The sequence below is a fragment of the Hippopotamus amphibius genome, chromosome 1 (genome assembly GCF_030028045.1).
Source record: "Hippopotamus amphibius kiboko isolate mHipAmp2 chromosome 1, mHipAmp2.hap2, whole genome shotgun sequence".
In the NCBI taxonomy this organism is placed as follows: Eukaryota; Metazoa; Chordata; class Mammalia; order Artiodactyla; family Hippopotamidae; genus Hippopotamus; species Hippopotamus amphibius.
The window spans coordinates 233,226,467-233,243,235 of NC_080186.1; the positions used below are offsets into that span (position 1 = coordinate 233,226,467).

At 35.3% G+C, this 16,769-nt stretch overlaps 1 protein-coding gene across 3 annotated transcripts in view; it reads left to right on the forward strand.

Moving 5' to 3' along the window:
* Positions 1 to 16,769, forward strand: part of PLPP1 (phospholipid phosphatase 1) — a 90,287-nt gene that overhangs the window by 22,455 nt on the left and 51,063 nt on the right. For 2 of the 3 annotated variants that reach the window (XM_057743452.1, XM_057743468.1), the window contains exon 2: positions 7,473 to 7,627. The exons of the other annotated variant lie outside the window; for it this stretch is intronic. In XM_057743452.1, the coding sequence (XP_057599435.1) occupies positions 7,473 to 7,627 (155 nt within the window). The remainder of the gene's footprint in view (positions 1 to 7,472; positions 7,628 to 16,769) is intronic. 3 annotated transcript variants of the gene reach the window in all.

Consider the following 16,769-nt stretch of genomic DNA (forward strand, 5'->3'; position numbering starts at 1 on the left):
GCCTATCAATCAGGCATAAAAGCCAAAGGAGAATTTCCATTACTTTGTTACTGTTACTTTGTTTTTTTTTTTTTTTAAACAGAATAGAAAAATAGGCTTTTTCCTTTGCCTTGGTTTCAGACAATCTCTTTACCATAGATAGAACTTTTTCAGGTAAGGTGCATGTATAACGATTTCAGGAAATACAATGAAAAAGGTTTCATTGTGATAAAGTGTTTTTTAAAATTCAAAATTAATGATCTAGATCTTTTGTTTTATTATGAAATATTCAAACACAGAAGTACATACAGTAGAAAATTAGTTTTCTACCTGATTTGTATTACTACTGTCTGGAATAACTACTTAAAAGTTGGTTATATATTCTTTCCAGTGTATATTTAGACATAAATGCAAGTAAATTGTTTTATATAAATGAAATTATACTAAATATGTTTTTACAGATTATTTTGCATACTAAACAATATATACATATACATATATTTTTACGTATATGATTCTTACTCATGCTATTGATTAGGTTAAAAAATCTTTTTTCCAGATTTTATTGTAGGACATCTAAAGTATAAATATGTTTTATATGAAAATAATACACGGTTGTAGTCTATATGCAGCTGCTTTAGCATGATAGTGACCTGTAATATGTGCTCAATACATGTTAGTTTCCATTCTTCTTTTTGGACATACATGAGAAAAGCCATGGAAGACGATTAACTGGTTTTTTTCACTATAAAGCACACTTTCTCTTAATCATATTTGTATTTTGTTATTCAGATTTATAAATTGCTACAAGACTAGGAGGGTTGCTATTTAAGAGTCTTGTAAGCTAAGCTGCCCCAATTATTTTAGGTGCTTCCGGTAAGAGCAAATATTTACTTGTGAATAAGAGACCACATTATGATTTATTCTTTTAACTGAGAGTGCACAGTATATAGTATGTACTGTAAAGTTGTACAGTATGTGAAAATGTTTTACATGGGAATCTTGGAACAAAGTCCCGTGTGCTAGCTTTGAAGGTGTATAGAATGGTTGCTGAGATTGGGCATTCAACACCTCTGTTATTTAGTAGAATACGTAATTGTGTGTTTTGTGATAAAGTTTCAGGACTGATTGTTTCTAGAGTTTCTAGAGAAGAGATTAGGAAAAGATGGATCTAGAGCTGATTGTTAATTGTTTATAAAGTCCTCTTTTAGTATTGCTGTATACTCATTTCATTTGGACATCTGATCCTTCTGCTTTCCTGCAGGGAATTTGTGGACCTCTGTTTTGGGTGGATCAGTAAAGAAGATTGAATTGGGGCCACAACTCCTTTTTTCATTGAGAAAAAGAGTAAGGGGTGCTGCAGCTGAGAGAAGTGCTGTAATAGCCATATCTTAAGCTTTGCTTGGAGATAATGCTGAACTGTACAAACGTTGCCTTCAAGAGTCCAGGAGTTTGTGAATCATAAATTTCTTTTAGCAATTAACATAGGTGTATCAGTCTTTTTATCTTTGTTAGCACTTTGTGTTCCCAGTGGAAAACAAGCTTGAGGAATAATTGTTAGAATATAGAATTGGAACTGCTTCCCTAGCATGTTATTGGGCTTAAGATTGTTAACCCATTTTGTTTGCTTTTTGTTCTTTTCTTGGTTTATTTGTTTTAATGTGGGTCTTGTGGAGAGAAAAATAACTTAAAACTTTTCAGGGCCTAAGTTTATAGTCATACAGAATTATTATTATGTGCCTCAGAGGCTTTTTTTTGCTTGCTCGTTTATTCATTTGTTCATTTATGCAGTCAGCATATACTCCTTGAAGTGCTTACTGTAAGCAGAATTGTGGCGGGAAGGCTATCAGATCTGTTCAAGGTAAAGGAAAAATGGAAAATGTGTTCTGTAGAGAGTCCAAAGGCTGAAGATAGGGGTGGGGTGTGTGTGTGTGTGTATTTAAGAGAGAGACACACACATCCATACATATATATACAGAGGCATGGTCCATAGTTCCGTAGGAAAAATCTAAACATTTTTAGAACTGTCTCTTCTTCCTGTTCCCACTGTTATTTCTTTATTTCAAGCCTTCAGCATCTCTCATATACCTAGTATTTCTTGCCTGTGGACTTTCCCTCTGTTTTAACTTCATACTTCCTTTTTTTAAAAATAAATTTATTTAATTTATTTATTGGCTACGGTGGGTCTTCGTTGCTGCACACGGGCTTTCTCTAGTTGCTGCGAGCGGATGCTACTCTTCATTGTGGTGCGCAGGCTCCTTGTTGTAGTGGCTTCTCTTGTTGTGAAGCACGGGCCCTGGACGTGTAGGCTTCAATAGTTGCAGCACATGGGCTCAGTAGTTGTGGCTCACAGGCTCTAGAGTACAGGCTCAGTAGTTGTGGTGCACGGGCTTAGTTGCTCTGTGGCACGTGGAATCTTCCCAGGGCAGGGCTCGAACCCGTGTCCCCTGCATTGGCAGGCGGATTCTTTACCACTGCGCCACCTAGGAAGTCCCATACTTCTTTTTTTTTTATACAGTTTTTCTCAGAGTCTTTTCCCCTACTAAGGCACAGATTGGGTTGTGTGTCTTCTGTTACTCACAGAATAAAGTCCAAACTTCTTAATATATAGTCTGAATCTGGATTCTGTAAATAGCCCCTTTATTAAACTCTTCTGAATTATCTTTTAGTTACTAGACTGTATTCCATGCTGAGACCCTTACCTTCTGCCTCCCAATTCCAGATAGCTTCTTTTTCTGTGTGTGGACCTGCTCTCATCATTGTCTACCTTGTCCTTAGTACTAGGAGGCTCACTTTGCCCTTTGGCTTCTAGATGGGTTTGAAGAATGGGAAGCCCTGGAAGGAGAGTGGGGTTTATTCTCCTGGAGTCCTCCTGCCAAATCCTGTCATGTTGGCTCTCCCAGAGGTCATAGCTCTTTGAATGTTTTAGGCCTAGGAATGGTTGCAGCTTCAGGAGGTTGTACTATCTCTTGACTTTACCCAGGCCATACCTTGTAAATAGTCCCTTATTAAGCTCTTCTTAGGTTCCCCAGTTTAAGGGTGCTGTTTCCTGCTGGGATCCTGGATTGCTACATTGTCTAAGTTATTTAAGCTTCAGTCTTGTTTGCAGTTATAGCTTGTTATTTTCCAGCACACTTATCTATCTCTTATTAAAATTTTTTTGATGAGATCTTTTTCATTCCTTTCCTTTTTTAATCTTTTTTTTTTTTTTTTTTCCTTTTTCCTTTCCTGGCATCATGGCTGCTGTGTAATAGGAATTGAAATTTCTGAGTGAATAAGGAGACGAGATTTTCAAGAGGATGGACACTTGAATTCTCCTGTAGTATAGCATAATATTTATTTAGATGTCCAAAATTGAGAAAATAGGGGAAGGTAGTGGGTACTGAAGTCAGTATAGTCACTTTAATAATGTCTAGGTTTATATTTCATTCTTTTCAAAAAGTAAACTTAGAACCTGTTTTTCTTTACCTTTGCTTCTACATATTAGAAATCAGCATTGGTTCTGTTTAAAATGCATTTTAAATTTATTCCATTGGAATATTTTGTAACTATCTGTCTTTAAGGACGTATGTACTATATATAAAATGGGAGATATTTCAATTATTACTTAATTGGAGGAGAATATAGGAAATGAATATATATGTATACATCTACTCCAGGTATTCATTTATCTATCTTCCTCAATATAACTTAGAAGAGATGCACTAAGAGCAGCCGTACAGTAGCTAATAAATGTGTTTATTAGCAAGATTGAACTTTTAAAAGTGACTTTTCTTAAGAAGGGAATTTTAATTAAAAGAAAAATATCCTAGAGTTAAGGTTAGGGTCAGAAATAGTTTCTGTATCCTTTATATATTAAGGAAAGATTATATGTGTCCTATGAAAGAGTTTATTTTGAGAAGAATCTTCCTATAACACTAACTTTGACACAGAACTCCGTATTACTACCCTAAAGAACTACCACTGAAAGTAATTTCTATGTAGATAGAGAATATTTCATTGCTTTTTAGAGCAGAGGTGTCTGTTTACTCGAGGGGCGTGGCTATGCCTCTTTGTGTGTGTATGTCTTAGTCTGCTTGGGCTGTCATAACAAAACAGCATAAGCTAGGTGGCTTAACAACACAGTTTATTTTCTCAGAGTGTTAGAGGCTGAGATTCTGAGAGCAGGGTGCCAGCATGGTCAGGTTCTTTTGAGGGCTCTGTTCCAGGCTTGCACATGGCCACCTTCTTGTAACCTCACGTGGCCTTTCCTTGGTTACATGTGTATGGAATGAGATCTCTCTCTTCCTTTTCTTACAAGGCCACCAGTCTTATTGAATTAGGACCCTACCTTTATGACCTCATTTAGCTTAATTACCTCCTAAAAGCCTTGTCTCCAATTACAGTAAAATTGGAGGTTAGAACTTCAACATAAGAATTTGGGAGGATGGACACAATTCACTCCATAGGGGTGTGTGTGTGTGTGTGTGTGCGCGTGTGTATATAGAAATCGTATGAGTAATAGAGGAAATCAAATCATTGTGATATATTTAACTTGAAGAAAGAGATTTATGCTTCGATAGTGACAACCCGGTATTGAAGCTCATTATTGAAGTTTCTTCATAAAGATATTGTTGTGTTAGTGGAGGTGGTGTAAGATACTCTCTCACAGAGTGTATATATGTCACCTTTTTTCCTCAGACCTCATTGTCTTTACTCAGTTCTCACTCTCCTTGATATCTTAGCATTGATGTCCTACAATTACCTAGATACAGACTTGATACTACTTTCATTGGCTTCTGTATAACAATATTGTCTTACTGATATCTCTGTTAGCCTTGACTTTAGGCTTTCTCTGAGAACTGTTTCATTCTCCTGGCTTAAGTTACCACCTCTAATGCCAACAATTTGCAAATCTCTCTCTACTTCTGGTTTTCATCCTGCATTGTATTCCTTTAGCCATTCAGTGAATTTTTATTGAGAGCCAACTGTGTGCCTGGTCCAAAGGATAAAAGAATAATATAGCCTTTGCCCTCAAGTTGCTGACAAAATGCAAAAAGCAATTTAAAATACTGTGTAATGGATATGTGTCCAAGGTGCCATGGGACAGAGAAGTAGGGAGTGCCTGGCTTGGACTTGAAAGGGAAATGAGAGGGCAGGTATCCCCAACAGAAGGCTGAGCATGTATATGTAGGTACCTAAGGTTTTGAAAACATAGTATGTTCAGGCAACAGCAAATGGTTTAGTGTGATCGGAGCCTTAAGAGCTGCATGGGGAAGAGTGAGAGATGAGGCTGAGCATTTAAGAAGGTGTCAGATCACCCCAAAGGCAATATTTTCAATACTCAACTAATTTTCTTTTATCATAAACCAGCTCCCCATCCCAACTTCACATTTTTGTCAGTGGGACCATCATTCTCCCTACTCCCACAGGCTGAAGTGTCATCTTCACGTCTGCCTCAACAGTTGTGATCCGTCCTCAAACAGTCATTTCTATATTCAAAACAGTCTTTCACGTCCTGTTCTGTTTTCACTGTCAGCATACTGCTCAACACTTAATTAGTAGGTTATTTCAAAGCCGCGTTAAATGCTCCCCTTTCTGATATTTTTTTTAAGTTAATTTTTAAAACCCCTTATTTTACCCTCTTATTAACCCTGAACAGAAGAGGACAGTGATATTTTATTTCCTACAAGACAAGTCCTTTCTTAGGCCAGTATTTTAAAAACATATCATTCTTTTTATTAACCCCCAAAATCTCAAGCTCTCTTCCTTCCATTAAAAACCACACAATTGCAGAATTGAGTAATCTGCAGAAAAGAAGGTTTTGTTTCATTAACGTTGAGTTTTTTTTTTATGAATACAACATGTATTTTATACTGAACAAGCTTTTTCGAAGGACAGGTCCCCCTCACCCAGATCATCTTCCTTGTCACAATTCTGTTAATTTAGCCAATCACTTGCCTCCATTGGCGGCATCATATATATACACTGACTTTAGGGACAGATAGCCTGTGTTGTAATCCTGGTTCCACTGCTTACTAGTTCCAGTAAGTTTCCCCATTTCTTAGGGCCTTGTAATAATTTTTTTGTGAGAAAAAGGGGGAAGTGATATTACCTACTTCTCAGGCTTGAGGTGAGGATTGAGTTAATCTATGTAGCCTAGTGCTTGGCATGTGTGAGCACGCAGTACATGTTGGCTGTACAATGTTACATACCTTGAAAACTTCTTGCTCCCTCTCTCTGTGCTCTTGTTCGTATGACCTCATGCTGCCCTGCATCCCTCTACCAATAAATGTTCTCCTTGAGCTCCTCCCTATTGCCTATGATTCGCCTGCTGTTTCAAGTTCAACTCAGTTGCCTGTTCTTTAATAGTCTTTTCTAACTACTCCAGTTCACCTTGACCTCTGAATTCCTATGGGGCCTTTTATACTATTTTAGAAATTAGTCATATTTGCTGTCTTTTATGGTATTCCTTTTAAAATTTACATACAGTAAAATTTACTTTTTCTGGAACAGTTCTCTGAGTGTTGACAGGTGCTTAGAGTTGTGGAATTACCATCACAATCAAGATGTAGAACAATTTCATCACCCCTCAAAAATCTGTCTTAGTATTATTACTTTAAAAACTATTTCCTGAGTATGCATTCTATTTCTACATGTACAATTTAGGTTCATGAACTGAGTACCCGTTTTACACTAATTGTCTCCTCTATGTATGGCATACCCTAGTATCAAGGATATAGTAAGTAGAGCTTGACTATTTGAATTGTGTAAAAACAAAGCCCAAAAGTGTGGTAAATTTAAACATACTAATTTATTTAACTTCTCTTTGGTGATTCATTTTATTTGGATGAAAAATTTCAAACGAACATTATTCCTATATAACTTGGTAAAGTGATTTTGGAGCCTTGCCAGGGCTAATAAAAACCATTTTTAATTTGTCTTTGGAAAACAAAGGATTTGTTTCTTATTATCAAATATACTTATGGTTTCTATCTTTTCTAACCCTATTAATTTAAATTTTAATATGAAATGAAATTTTGTATGTTCTCCCGCCTTGACGACATTTGGCTGTTATGATGTATTATTGATTATTAAATGCATTTACTGGGTTTTGCCTTTTTTTCTTAAACATATTTAATGTATTGAGTGATTCAATTAAAAATGAGTTACATACAACATGTAAAATACAAAACCTTCCCGTTTTCTCAACATAATTTTTTCATGGGCCAATTTTGCTCTCTTCCCTGGGTTTTTTTTTTTTTTAATTGATTGTCCCTAAAATCAGAGGTCAATGCAAGTAAAAGAATTTAAACTGGGTAAAGGTGGAGCTGATACGGACTAGCTAATGCTGCATGGTTTCCTCAGTCTTTACTCTTGAATATAATGGATCGTGATCCTTTTTCAGAAAGGGCAAAATATGCTTAAGATTTGCATCCCGTTCAGTAGACCTTACTTCCTAATGAAGTGAATTGAATTTAACCATATGTGTCTTTTTTTCCCTTCCCTAACAGCTTCCATGCCTATGGCTGTTCTAAATTTGGGCCAAATATATCCATTTCAGAGAGGCTTTTTCTGTAAAGACAACAGCATCCAGTATCCGTACCATGACGGTACCGTCACAACCACTGTCCTCTCCACAGTGGGGCTTGGTTTACCCATTTCCTCTGTAAGTAAATTAATAAGTAGGTAGTGATGCGTTTGTTGTACTGGAGATCGTATGCAGTGATTGAATTGGGGTGGGGGGTAAATCCACAGTGCCATCTTCACCAGTGTGGATGTAGTGAATGGTTGCTTAAAGAATATACCCACTGCTTCAGTCCAGGGCAGTGTTTCTGCAATTAAAGGGGGATGTCGCCCCAAACAACTCGATGCTATCATAAAGAATTATAGAATGATTATTTTAGAATGAAGAGTTCATTTAAGTCATTTTGGATCAACACTTTTCAGTATACAAGTGAAGAAACTTAGGCTCAGATACTTATTCAAACCCAGTAAGCATTTTATGGCAGTGCTGAAACTAAAATCATGCTTGTTTTATCATATTAAATGGAAATTGAGGCCATAAAAAAGGAGATAGATTTATTTGTTAAATTTGAGAAAACAGCTCATCAGAGAGAATATAAATACATACGCAAAAGAAAATCCTCAGAATATATCAACACCACATCACTGTTTTCTAAGTGGTGCTGTATATCAGTTTGTAGTTGTTGTTTGATTAGCTTGTAGGTTAATAATTGGTTTCATTACTTCAGATAACTTAGAAACTTTCCTTCTAGGTTAAATTTCACAAACTAGCTTAAAATTGGGCACTGAGATATTGTGCTTACTTTCTTTATCCTTGGCTCTGATTCCTGTACCTGTGTCTCCCTGTGTGAGCTAGAGATAGATGAGAAGAAGCAGAGTTAAGATTTACCTCGGTGAGTGTCTTGGGGGTCCAGCAGATCATGCCATACTTCTCTTTTGACCACTTGTCTCTTGTCAGTTGCCTTCCCCAGATAGATGACTTAAATTTTTTTAATTGTCTTAGCAAACTGAAGCCTTATTTCCACAGTAGGACAGACTGGCTCTTCTTTCCCTGTTTTGCCCCCCAAATTGGCCAAGAATAATAACCTTGTTCTTTGGTTTTTCAATTCATATCTGAGTTCATTTTGCCTTTTTGGCTAGCAAAGTACTTTTTTATTCTTTGGTGAGTCTTTAGCACAGTATTCTGAAGGTGAAGGGGACTTGGATTTAATTATATTTCAAGATATATTAAATATTTCCACATGTAGTTAGTGTATACATCCTGATTTGATTAAAACCACTTTTGTAGGAGTAAAAGGGGAGGAAAATTTGGGGTTTAGTTTAAAGAAATATTTCCTAAGAAGTAAATTACACCATAACTGGTAACCTCTATTTTAGCCACCAGGCTTATGAAATAATGGCAGGAAAGCATGTAGGTGGGTAGAAGAACATTTATGTAAACATATATTAATGTGCAAAAAAACCTTTACTCTAGGTTAATTGAAAAATATGTTTTTTGAAATCCTGTTATGTCTCCATTGTTTGAAGTATTTGCCTATTAAAATTCTTTTACTCTAGGATGTGGATTATTCCCATTTTTGATTGGGGATTTTAGTGACGTCATTCTTGGTCATTATTGTAAAAAACACAGAAGTGTCAATAACCTTTTAAACGAAAATTTAGAGTAATGGACTTCAGATTATCCTTCTCAGCTGTTGTGGCGTGTGTGAATGTAACAAAAAACCCCAGGCTTTTGTATAGCATTCAGCACAAGTATTTCTTATGTAGATTATTGCTACAAGTATTATTAGTGTGCTATATTAGGTAGATAATATTCGCAGTTTTAAAGAATAAAATACAACTTGGAAGAAATATTTTCCTCTATTTTTGGTATTCTAATTGCTTTCAGATTACTTTTTTAAAATCACTTTTACTCCCTTTATTAATGTCTTAGAAAAAAGACAATATAGGATAAGTTTTGGGGATTGACTTATTATATAATACTGCATCTCTAAAGTTTGAGATTCAGCAATATTTGGGAAGATGAGGGAGATCATTTACTGTGGATATATGGATTTCCTCAAGTTCTGTGTTTTCGCCATATAGTTTGAGAAATCATATTTCTTTAGGTGACTGTCCCAAAGGAGGTAAATGAAGCCCTTTTTTTTTTATTTTTTGAGTAGCTACTTAAATGGTAATTAAAAATTGCTATGAAGAAGAAAGAATGGATGGGTTAGTAATATATTTATTTTTATAAGCTGTAAAGTAATATATAAGTAAAGTGTTATATATGGCAAAAGTGGCCGTAAGTGCCCTGCACTGTAGGAGGTCATTGGTGTTTGTTGGGTTTTACAGCATGGCAAGTCTCTCGAGCTACCCTTTCCTGTACTAGTCCAGAAAATTGGTGTCCAAACGGCCTATTGCCCACACTTGAATATTTTAACTCTTTTGTTTCCATGTTGATGTAAGTGCTGTGCTGCCTTTTCCCAGTTTCCCCCCAGTCGGCACAAGGCAATAAGCTTTACTAGGGTAGGAATGGTTTGTTTTGCTCCATTTGTATTCTTAGTGCCAAGCACATTGCTTGGTATGTAATAGGTGTTTAATAAATATAGATAGACAAATTTAATGAAAAAATACTAAATGTGAAATGGAATAAGATTGTCACGTTTAATAATAATTACTATCATGAAAATTCAGCTTAACTCTTTGGAAATATATTGTGTTTCCAAGTCATCTCTTAATATCAGATACTGCATTAAAATAGCTTTTCAAGAAAAAAAATGGGACAGTGTCATACTAATGTATATCCTAATTAGGGATATCATAAAATATGGGTGAATGTCTATTAGAATGGAAGAAATATGGGATTATGGAGCTTAAATTTCTTAGGTTGGGAAAAAGTTTTATTTCCTTGTTTACTTATTCTGATGTGGAGCTATATTCTTTGTCTACATTGTCATGGAAAGTACTGCTTCAGTCAGTTCATGTGAGCATTTATTCCAGCACCCTTTCTTTATATAATTGTCACAAAATGAAATAGTATCAGATGCATCCCTAAGTAATTTGTTATAATCACAAACATTTTCTTTGTTTAAAACTGCTTTTTATACCTCCTTTGGAAGAGGTAATGTGTAGATTTGGTATATTAAGTATTTGTTGTATATCCATTTTACAGAACACTGAAAATATTTTGATAAATTTTAATATATTGGATGAACCTAAGGGAAAGAGAAGTTATATAAATATTGAGTATATGCTGCCAATAATGAAAACTAAAGCTCAGTTAGTTTCACATTAACCAAGTTACCGGTTTCCTAAATGCTGTGGCTTTTTAAGGGATTCATAGGGAAAAATATCTGCTCATAAAATCTTCTTTATGAAAATAGTTTCAGGGAATGTTATGGAATACCTTTGCTAAGGTTAAGTGACCAAGAGCTGTTGCTTCACACACTGAGTACAGCTCTATTAAATTAGTAGACGTTATCTTCTAACTTTTATACTGCATGTATCTTGACAAATCTGCAGAGTTTATTGCCGTGGCTTCTCTTGTTGCGGAGCACAGGCTCTAGGCGCACGAGCTTCAGTAGTTCTGGCATGCGGGCTCAATAGTTGTGGTTCGTGGGGCTCTAGGCTCAGTAGTTGTGGTGCACAGGCTTCGTTGCTCTGTGGCATGTGGAATCTTCCCAGAGCAGGGCTCGAACCCATGTCCCTGCATTGGCAGGTGGATTCTAAACCACTGCGCCACCTAGGAAGTCCAAAAGTGACATAATTTTTTAATTTGTTAAATATCAAACTGGCAAAATGACCAAACAAAAATATTTTTGATGGATGTAATGACATTAATATTGCAGTTATGTTAAGATATATGAAAAAGGTCAAATTTATCTTTTTCATTAATTCCTTTTTGTAAAATAGGCCAAGTCTTTTTTTTTTTTTAAATAAAGCTTTCATCTCTGTATACATGAAAAATACTAGCATGATAATATCTGTGTTTTTCTGTTGTGGACCAAAGAGTGTGAAGGCAGAGTATCTCAGTATGACTTATTTTGGGAATGTTATCTGTCATACTTTAGGTAAAAGTGAAGTGAAGGCATTTGTGTTAATATTTTTAGTTTATTTTCCTCTTTCATAAATACTATTTTGAAAACTCTATCTGGGGATGTTATATGCTCTACCTTTTTAGGTTCTAATAAATTGTTTGAACTTGTGACATTGTTTCCTTGAAAATTTTATGTAATTAATAATAATTTTGCAGTTTGGATTTGGCAGTGAGTTTTTAGATAACAATGCCAGAAGTACGGTCCATGAGAGAAGTAATTAATAAGTTGTACTTAATTAAAATTAAAAACTTCTGCTCTGTGTAAAGCTATACATTGGGGGAAAATATTTATAAAACACATATCTTGTAAAGGACTTGTGTCCAAAATATACAAAGAACTCTTAAAACACAACAAAAAATGAATAACCCAATCAAAAAGTGGGGAAAAGATCTGAATAGACACCTCAATGAGGAAGATATACGAATGGCAAATAAGTATGTGAAAAGATGTCCCATATCATATTTCATTAGGGAATTGTAAATTAAAACAACAGTAATGTTCCTCTACACGTCTGTTAGAATGGCTGAAATTCGAAATACTGACAAATGCTGTGAGGATGTGGAGCAATAGTTCTCAGTCGTTACTGGTGGGAATGCAAAATGGTAAAGCCACTTTGAAAGAGTTTGACAGTTTTTGCAAAACTAAACATAGTCTTTTTTTTTTTTTTCATTTTAAAGCTCTTTATTGGAATATAATTGCTTTACATTGTTGTGCCAGTTTTTGATGTACAACAAAGTGAATCATCTGTATTTATTCATATATCCCCATATCTCCTCCCTCCCGCGACTTCCTCCCACCCTCCCTATCCCATCCCTCTAAGTCATCTCCCATCACCTAGTTGATCTCCCTGTTTTTGCAGCAGTTTCCTACTAGCTATCTGTTTTACATTTGGTAGTGTATGTATGTCAATACTATTCTCTTGACCGTAGGAACTAGCAGTCAAGCTAGGTATTTACCCAAATGAGTGGAAAACTTATGTCCATGTAAAAACCAGCACATGATGTTTATAGCAGCTTTATTCATAGCTGCCAAAGCCTGGAAACGACTGAGATGTCCTTCAGTAGGTGAATGGGTAAACTGTGGTACATCTGTACAATGGAATTTTTTTTTTTCTTTTCTTTTTTTCTTTTTTTAAAGTTTGTTAATCTCATGTATTCTTTTTTTTTTAAATTTTATTTATTTATTATTTTTGGGGGGTACACCAAGTTCAATCATCTGTTTTTATACACATATCCCCGTATTCGCTCCCTCCCTTGACTCCCCCCCCACCCTCCCTCGAGACCCCCCACTGTACAATGGAATATTATTCAATGCTAAAGAGAAATCAGCTATCCAGCCATAAAGAGACGTGGAAGAACCTTAATAAATATTGCTAAATGAAAGAAGCCAATCTGAAAAGGCTACTTAATGTATGATTCCAACCACATGACATTCTGGAAAAGGCAAAACTGGAGATAGTAAAAAGATCAGTGGTTACTAGGGCTTGGTGGGAGGACAGAGGAGGAATGAACAGTTGGAGTACAGAGGATTTTTAGGGCAGTGAAACTATTCTGTATGATATTGTAATAATGGATGCATGCCATTATATATATCTTTGTCAAAACCAATGGGACTGTATAACACAAAGAATAACCCCTAATGTGAACTGTGGAGTTCAGTTAATAATGCCTGGTGAAATGTCAGTGCTGTGTCTAAATAATGTTAGTAACGATTGCTACAAATGATTATCCTCATAGTTAGTGAATAATTTATACATTCATTGCTGGGAATGGGATTACTTGATAAGATATAAAAAGTAAAATTTCATGGCTTTGCTTCATGTAATTTATCTCTTTGTTAACTCATTTTATGAGAGTATTTCTTTTGACTTGGGATCATTGGTTCTTGCCAAAGGAAAGGAGTGCAAAATTGGTTGACAGTTAAATAAATAAAATACTTTTAACTTATAAGACTTAATATCTCGTGAAAACTTAAATTTAGAAAACATGATAGTACTTACAGATTCAGTGAAAGTTTTCAGTTTTTATAATGAAAAAAGCAAATGAACAAGCAACTGAAATCTTGTCACAGTTCTGTAATTAAGAAAATATATGTGTGGGATGTATTTAGTTCATTTTATGTAAGGGACCATTACCATTTCATGTTTTATTATGTAGTAGACCTATATAATACAGTAAAATTTTTTTGGCTCTCTGAAAAATAATAAGTTGAATTTAGAAGCATCTTCTAATAGTGAAGATTTTACCTAAATACAGGTTCACAGTCCATTATCCAAAACTCCTGGAGCCAGAACTTGTTGAATTTTTGAAAGGTTATATGATTCATACACCTTATGTAATGCCCTCAGCAGGGTCTAGCACAGTACCTTGTAATCAAAGACATTAATTTTTATATAGTGAAATAAGACTAGTCAAAATAAGTGGGGTAAATAAAGGCTGGGGTCATTGGTTCATTTGTTCAGTTCAGATTAGGTTTTGGCGCCAGATTCGTGAAAGAGCTAGGATTTTGAATGCTTTGGATTTTAGAATAAGGGATTATGAGCCTTTTTAATGAAAGCTGATTTAAAACTATTTCTTAGTCATGTTATGTGGTTACTTTAAACAAATATTTGAAAATCCTAAATTTAGTTTTTTTTGAGAAGCAGGACCTATGGGTAAAAGTGTAGGCTTGGAACTGTTTATGTGAAACTCATTTGTGATTAGAGTGCAGGATTAGTGATGTAAGCCATAAAAAATAAACATGTCCAATGCAGTACAGTGATTTTGAATACTACCTTTTTCAGTAATTGTGAAGTGTGAGCAAAAATATTATCCAGTGAAGAACATTTTGGTGTTGCCCTGTAGCTACAAATAGCTTGTATTGCATATCTGGCTTTCTGGAAAGTCACTTAATATTCTATTATAGCCAAATTATTGTGGGCTCCATCTTTAAATAAGAATTTTGAAAAGTTCTCCACCATTTTTGTCAATTATCACTAAGCCTCTGTATTTATAGAGTGAGAATGAGATAGCTTTTTAAAAATGGCAGTTGACTGCTTTATCACAAACCTGTGTTGCAACACAAGAAATGAAATTTTGTTTACTTGTAGAAAGAAAAATTTTTGTGTTTTTACATCTGTTTTTGGACAAAAACAGTCAACACCAGTTCAGAGTGTGGTATTAAGGTAACCTGCTTTCAGAAGGCAGTTCCCAGTTGCTGCCTCTCTGGCACCAGGGTAGGTAGCAGCAGTGAGGAATCTTTTTAATCTGACTTTCCACAGGCTGTCTTGGCTTAGGGGGCTGGGTGGGTGTGAGAGGAGATTGTTTGGCATCTTGTTAAATCTAGGGGAATATAAGAAGAGGTCACTGGCAGGATAGTAAGAGTGGGGAGAATGGTCTAGTGATTCACTGGTTTTCTCAGTAGAATGTGTGGCATTTTTGAAGCGCAGTGCACCAATCATATATTTAGTTAAATATGCATGTTTTCAATCAAGATACATTTTTATACTTGAGTATTTATCTTCTGATATACCTAAAAGCGTCCTTTTAGAAGCTATTAAAATTTGAAAGAAAAATGAAATTTCTGTCAAATTAATTTCTCTGTAACTTGGGAGAGTATGCCCTTGTGTAATTTTAGCGGTAGATTTCCTATTTCCAGTGTGGAGAGTAACTGTTTTGTGGGACCCAGTAAGAAAATCAATGGACAAGGAGACGGAAAGAGCAACTGCAAAGGCACCCATTTTGTTTACTGTAAAATGTTGCTTATTCTCTAAGAAAAGATTATAATTGGGTACTCATTGGTTTAGAATTTTTGCATATATGATAAATGGAAGGCTGTGTTTGTTCTATCATTTATTGAGTGTCTTTTGTGTCTGAATACTACTGTGTTCTAGATTCTTTCCTCATAACAACTCTCTGAGGTTGGTAGGTGTTTCTCTTTTATAGCTACTAAGAGGCCAAGTGGAGATTTTAACCCTACCAAGGCTGTCTTACTCTGTTGTTCACTTTCTTTTTTAACGGTCCCTCATTGTCTTTAGTGTGTTGTAGGTCTCTAGATGGAAGTAAGTCCAGTAAACTCTTTTGTTTTGGTTTTCTTTTATCGTTTGAAAGTTACGAATGTGAGTGTAGGTGGTGAAGGTTAGATTAGAGGACAGTGATAGGAAACTTGGGTTAGTGTGATAGCAGTCACCAAGGCTTATAGTGGAGCTTATTTATCTAGGTTGACTTTACCACCTAGAAGAATTTCTGAATCATGATCTAGATTCTTAGGGTGAAAATTTGAATTTGAATCTTGTTTCTTAGCTCCACTCCTGAAATTCAGTATTACCTTAATCTGCTCATGTATATTTCTCTAACTATAAAAAGGATGCTTTTTGGTTTATCAGAAAGCCATGAGAAGAGCGTTTGTTTCATTGATGCAAACACCTAACCTATCTCAAAGTCTGTCCTTGTTCTTAAGAGTAGAGTTCACTGATTTAACTCCCAGTATAGTAAACTACTTTGGTATCGTACTTTGGAGAAAGGTCCTGCCAATTATTTATGCAACAGTGAAAAGCTTTGCTTGTATTTCTTTCCCTGCTCTTTTCTCATTGTCCATTTTGACTGCTCATTTTGGGCTTTAATATGCTTTTGTCTGGACGTTAAAGCAACTCTAGAAGAATGTGTGGTTGTTTATTGTGCTTTATATAGTTCAGTAGCTTCCTTGGGAATTTTTCAAGAATCAACTGATCTTCTGTCACCAATTTAATAAGAAATTTTCAGTTCCCTTAACTTTTCTACCTCAAAGATCTACCTCAGCCATTTACCTCCCATGTCATATCCTCGTTGTTGCCATTTCTAATAACTTGAACACCTCCATAATCTGGATTTTAAGCATTGTACTCTATAATCACCACCTCTGTGCAAATAGTTCCTGTCAATCACCAGCAATTTCCAGGTTGTTAAACCCAGTGGTCTTCAGTCTTATTTGATCAGCACCATTTATAAAACATTTAGAAATGTTTTATTTTGAAAAAATTGTAGACTCATATAGAAGTTAAAAAAAATAGTTCAGAGAGTTCCCATGTACCCTTCGCCCAACTCCCCCCCGTGATGACACCTTACATAACTATAATTACTTAAATTGAGTACTGTTAACCAGAGCACAGGCCTCATTCAGATATCAGCAGTTTTTACATGCACTCTTTTTGTATATGTGTATAATTCTCTGAAGTTTATCACTTGTATA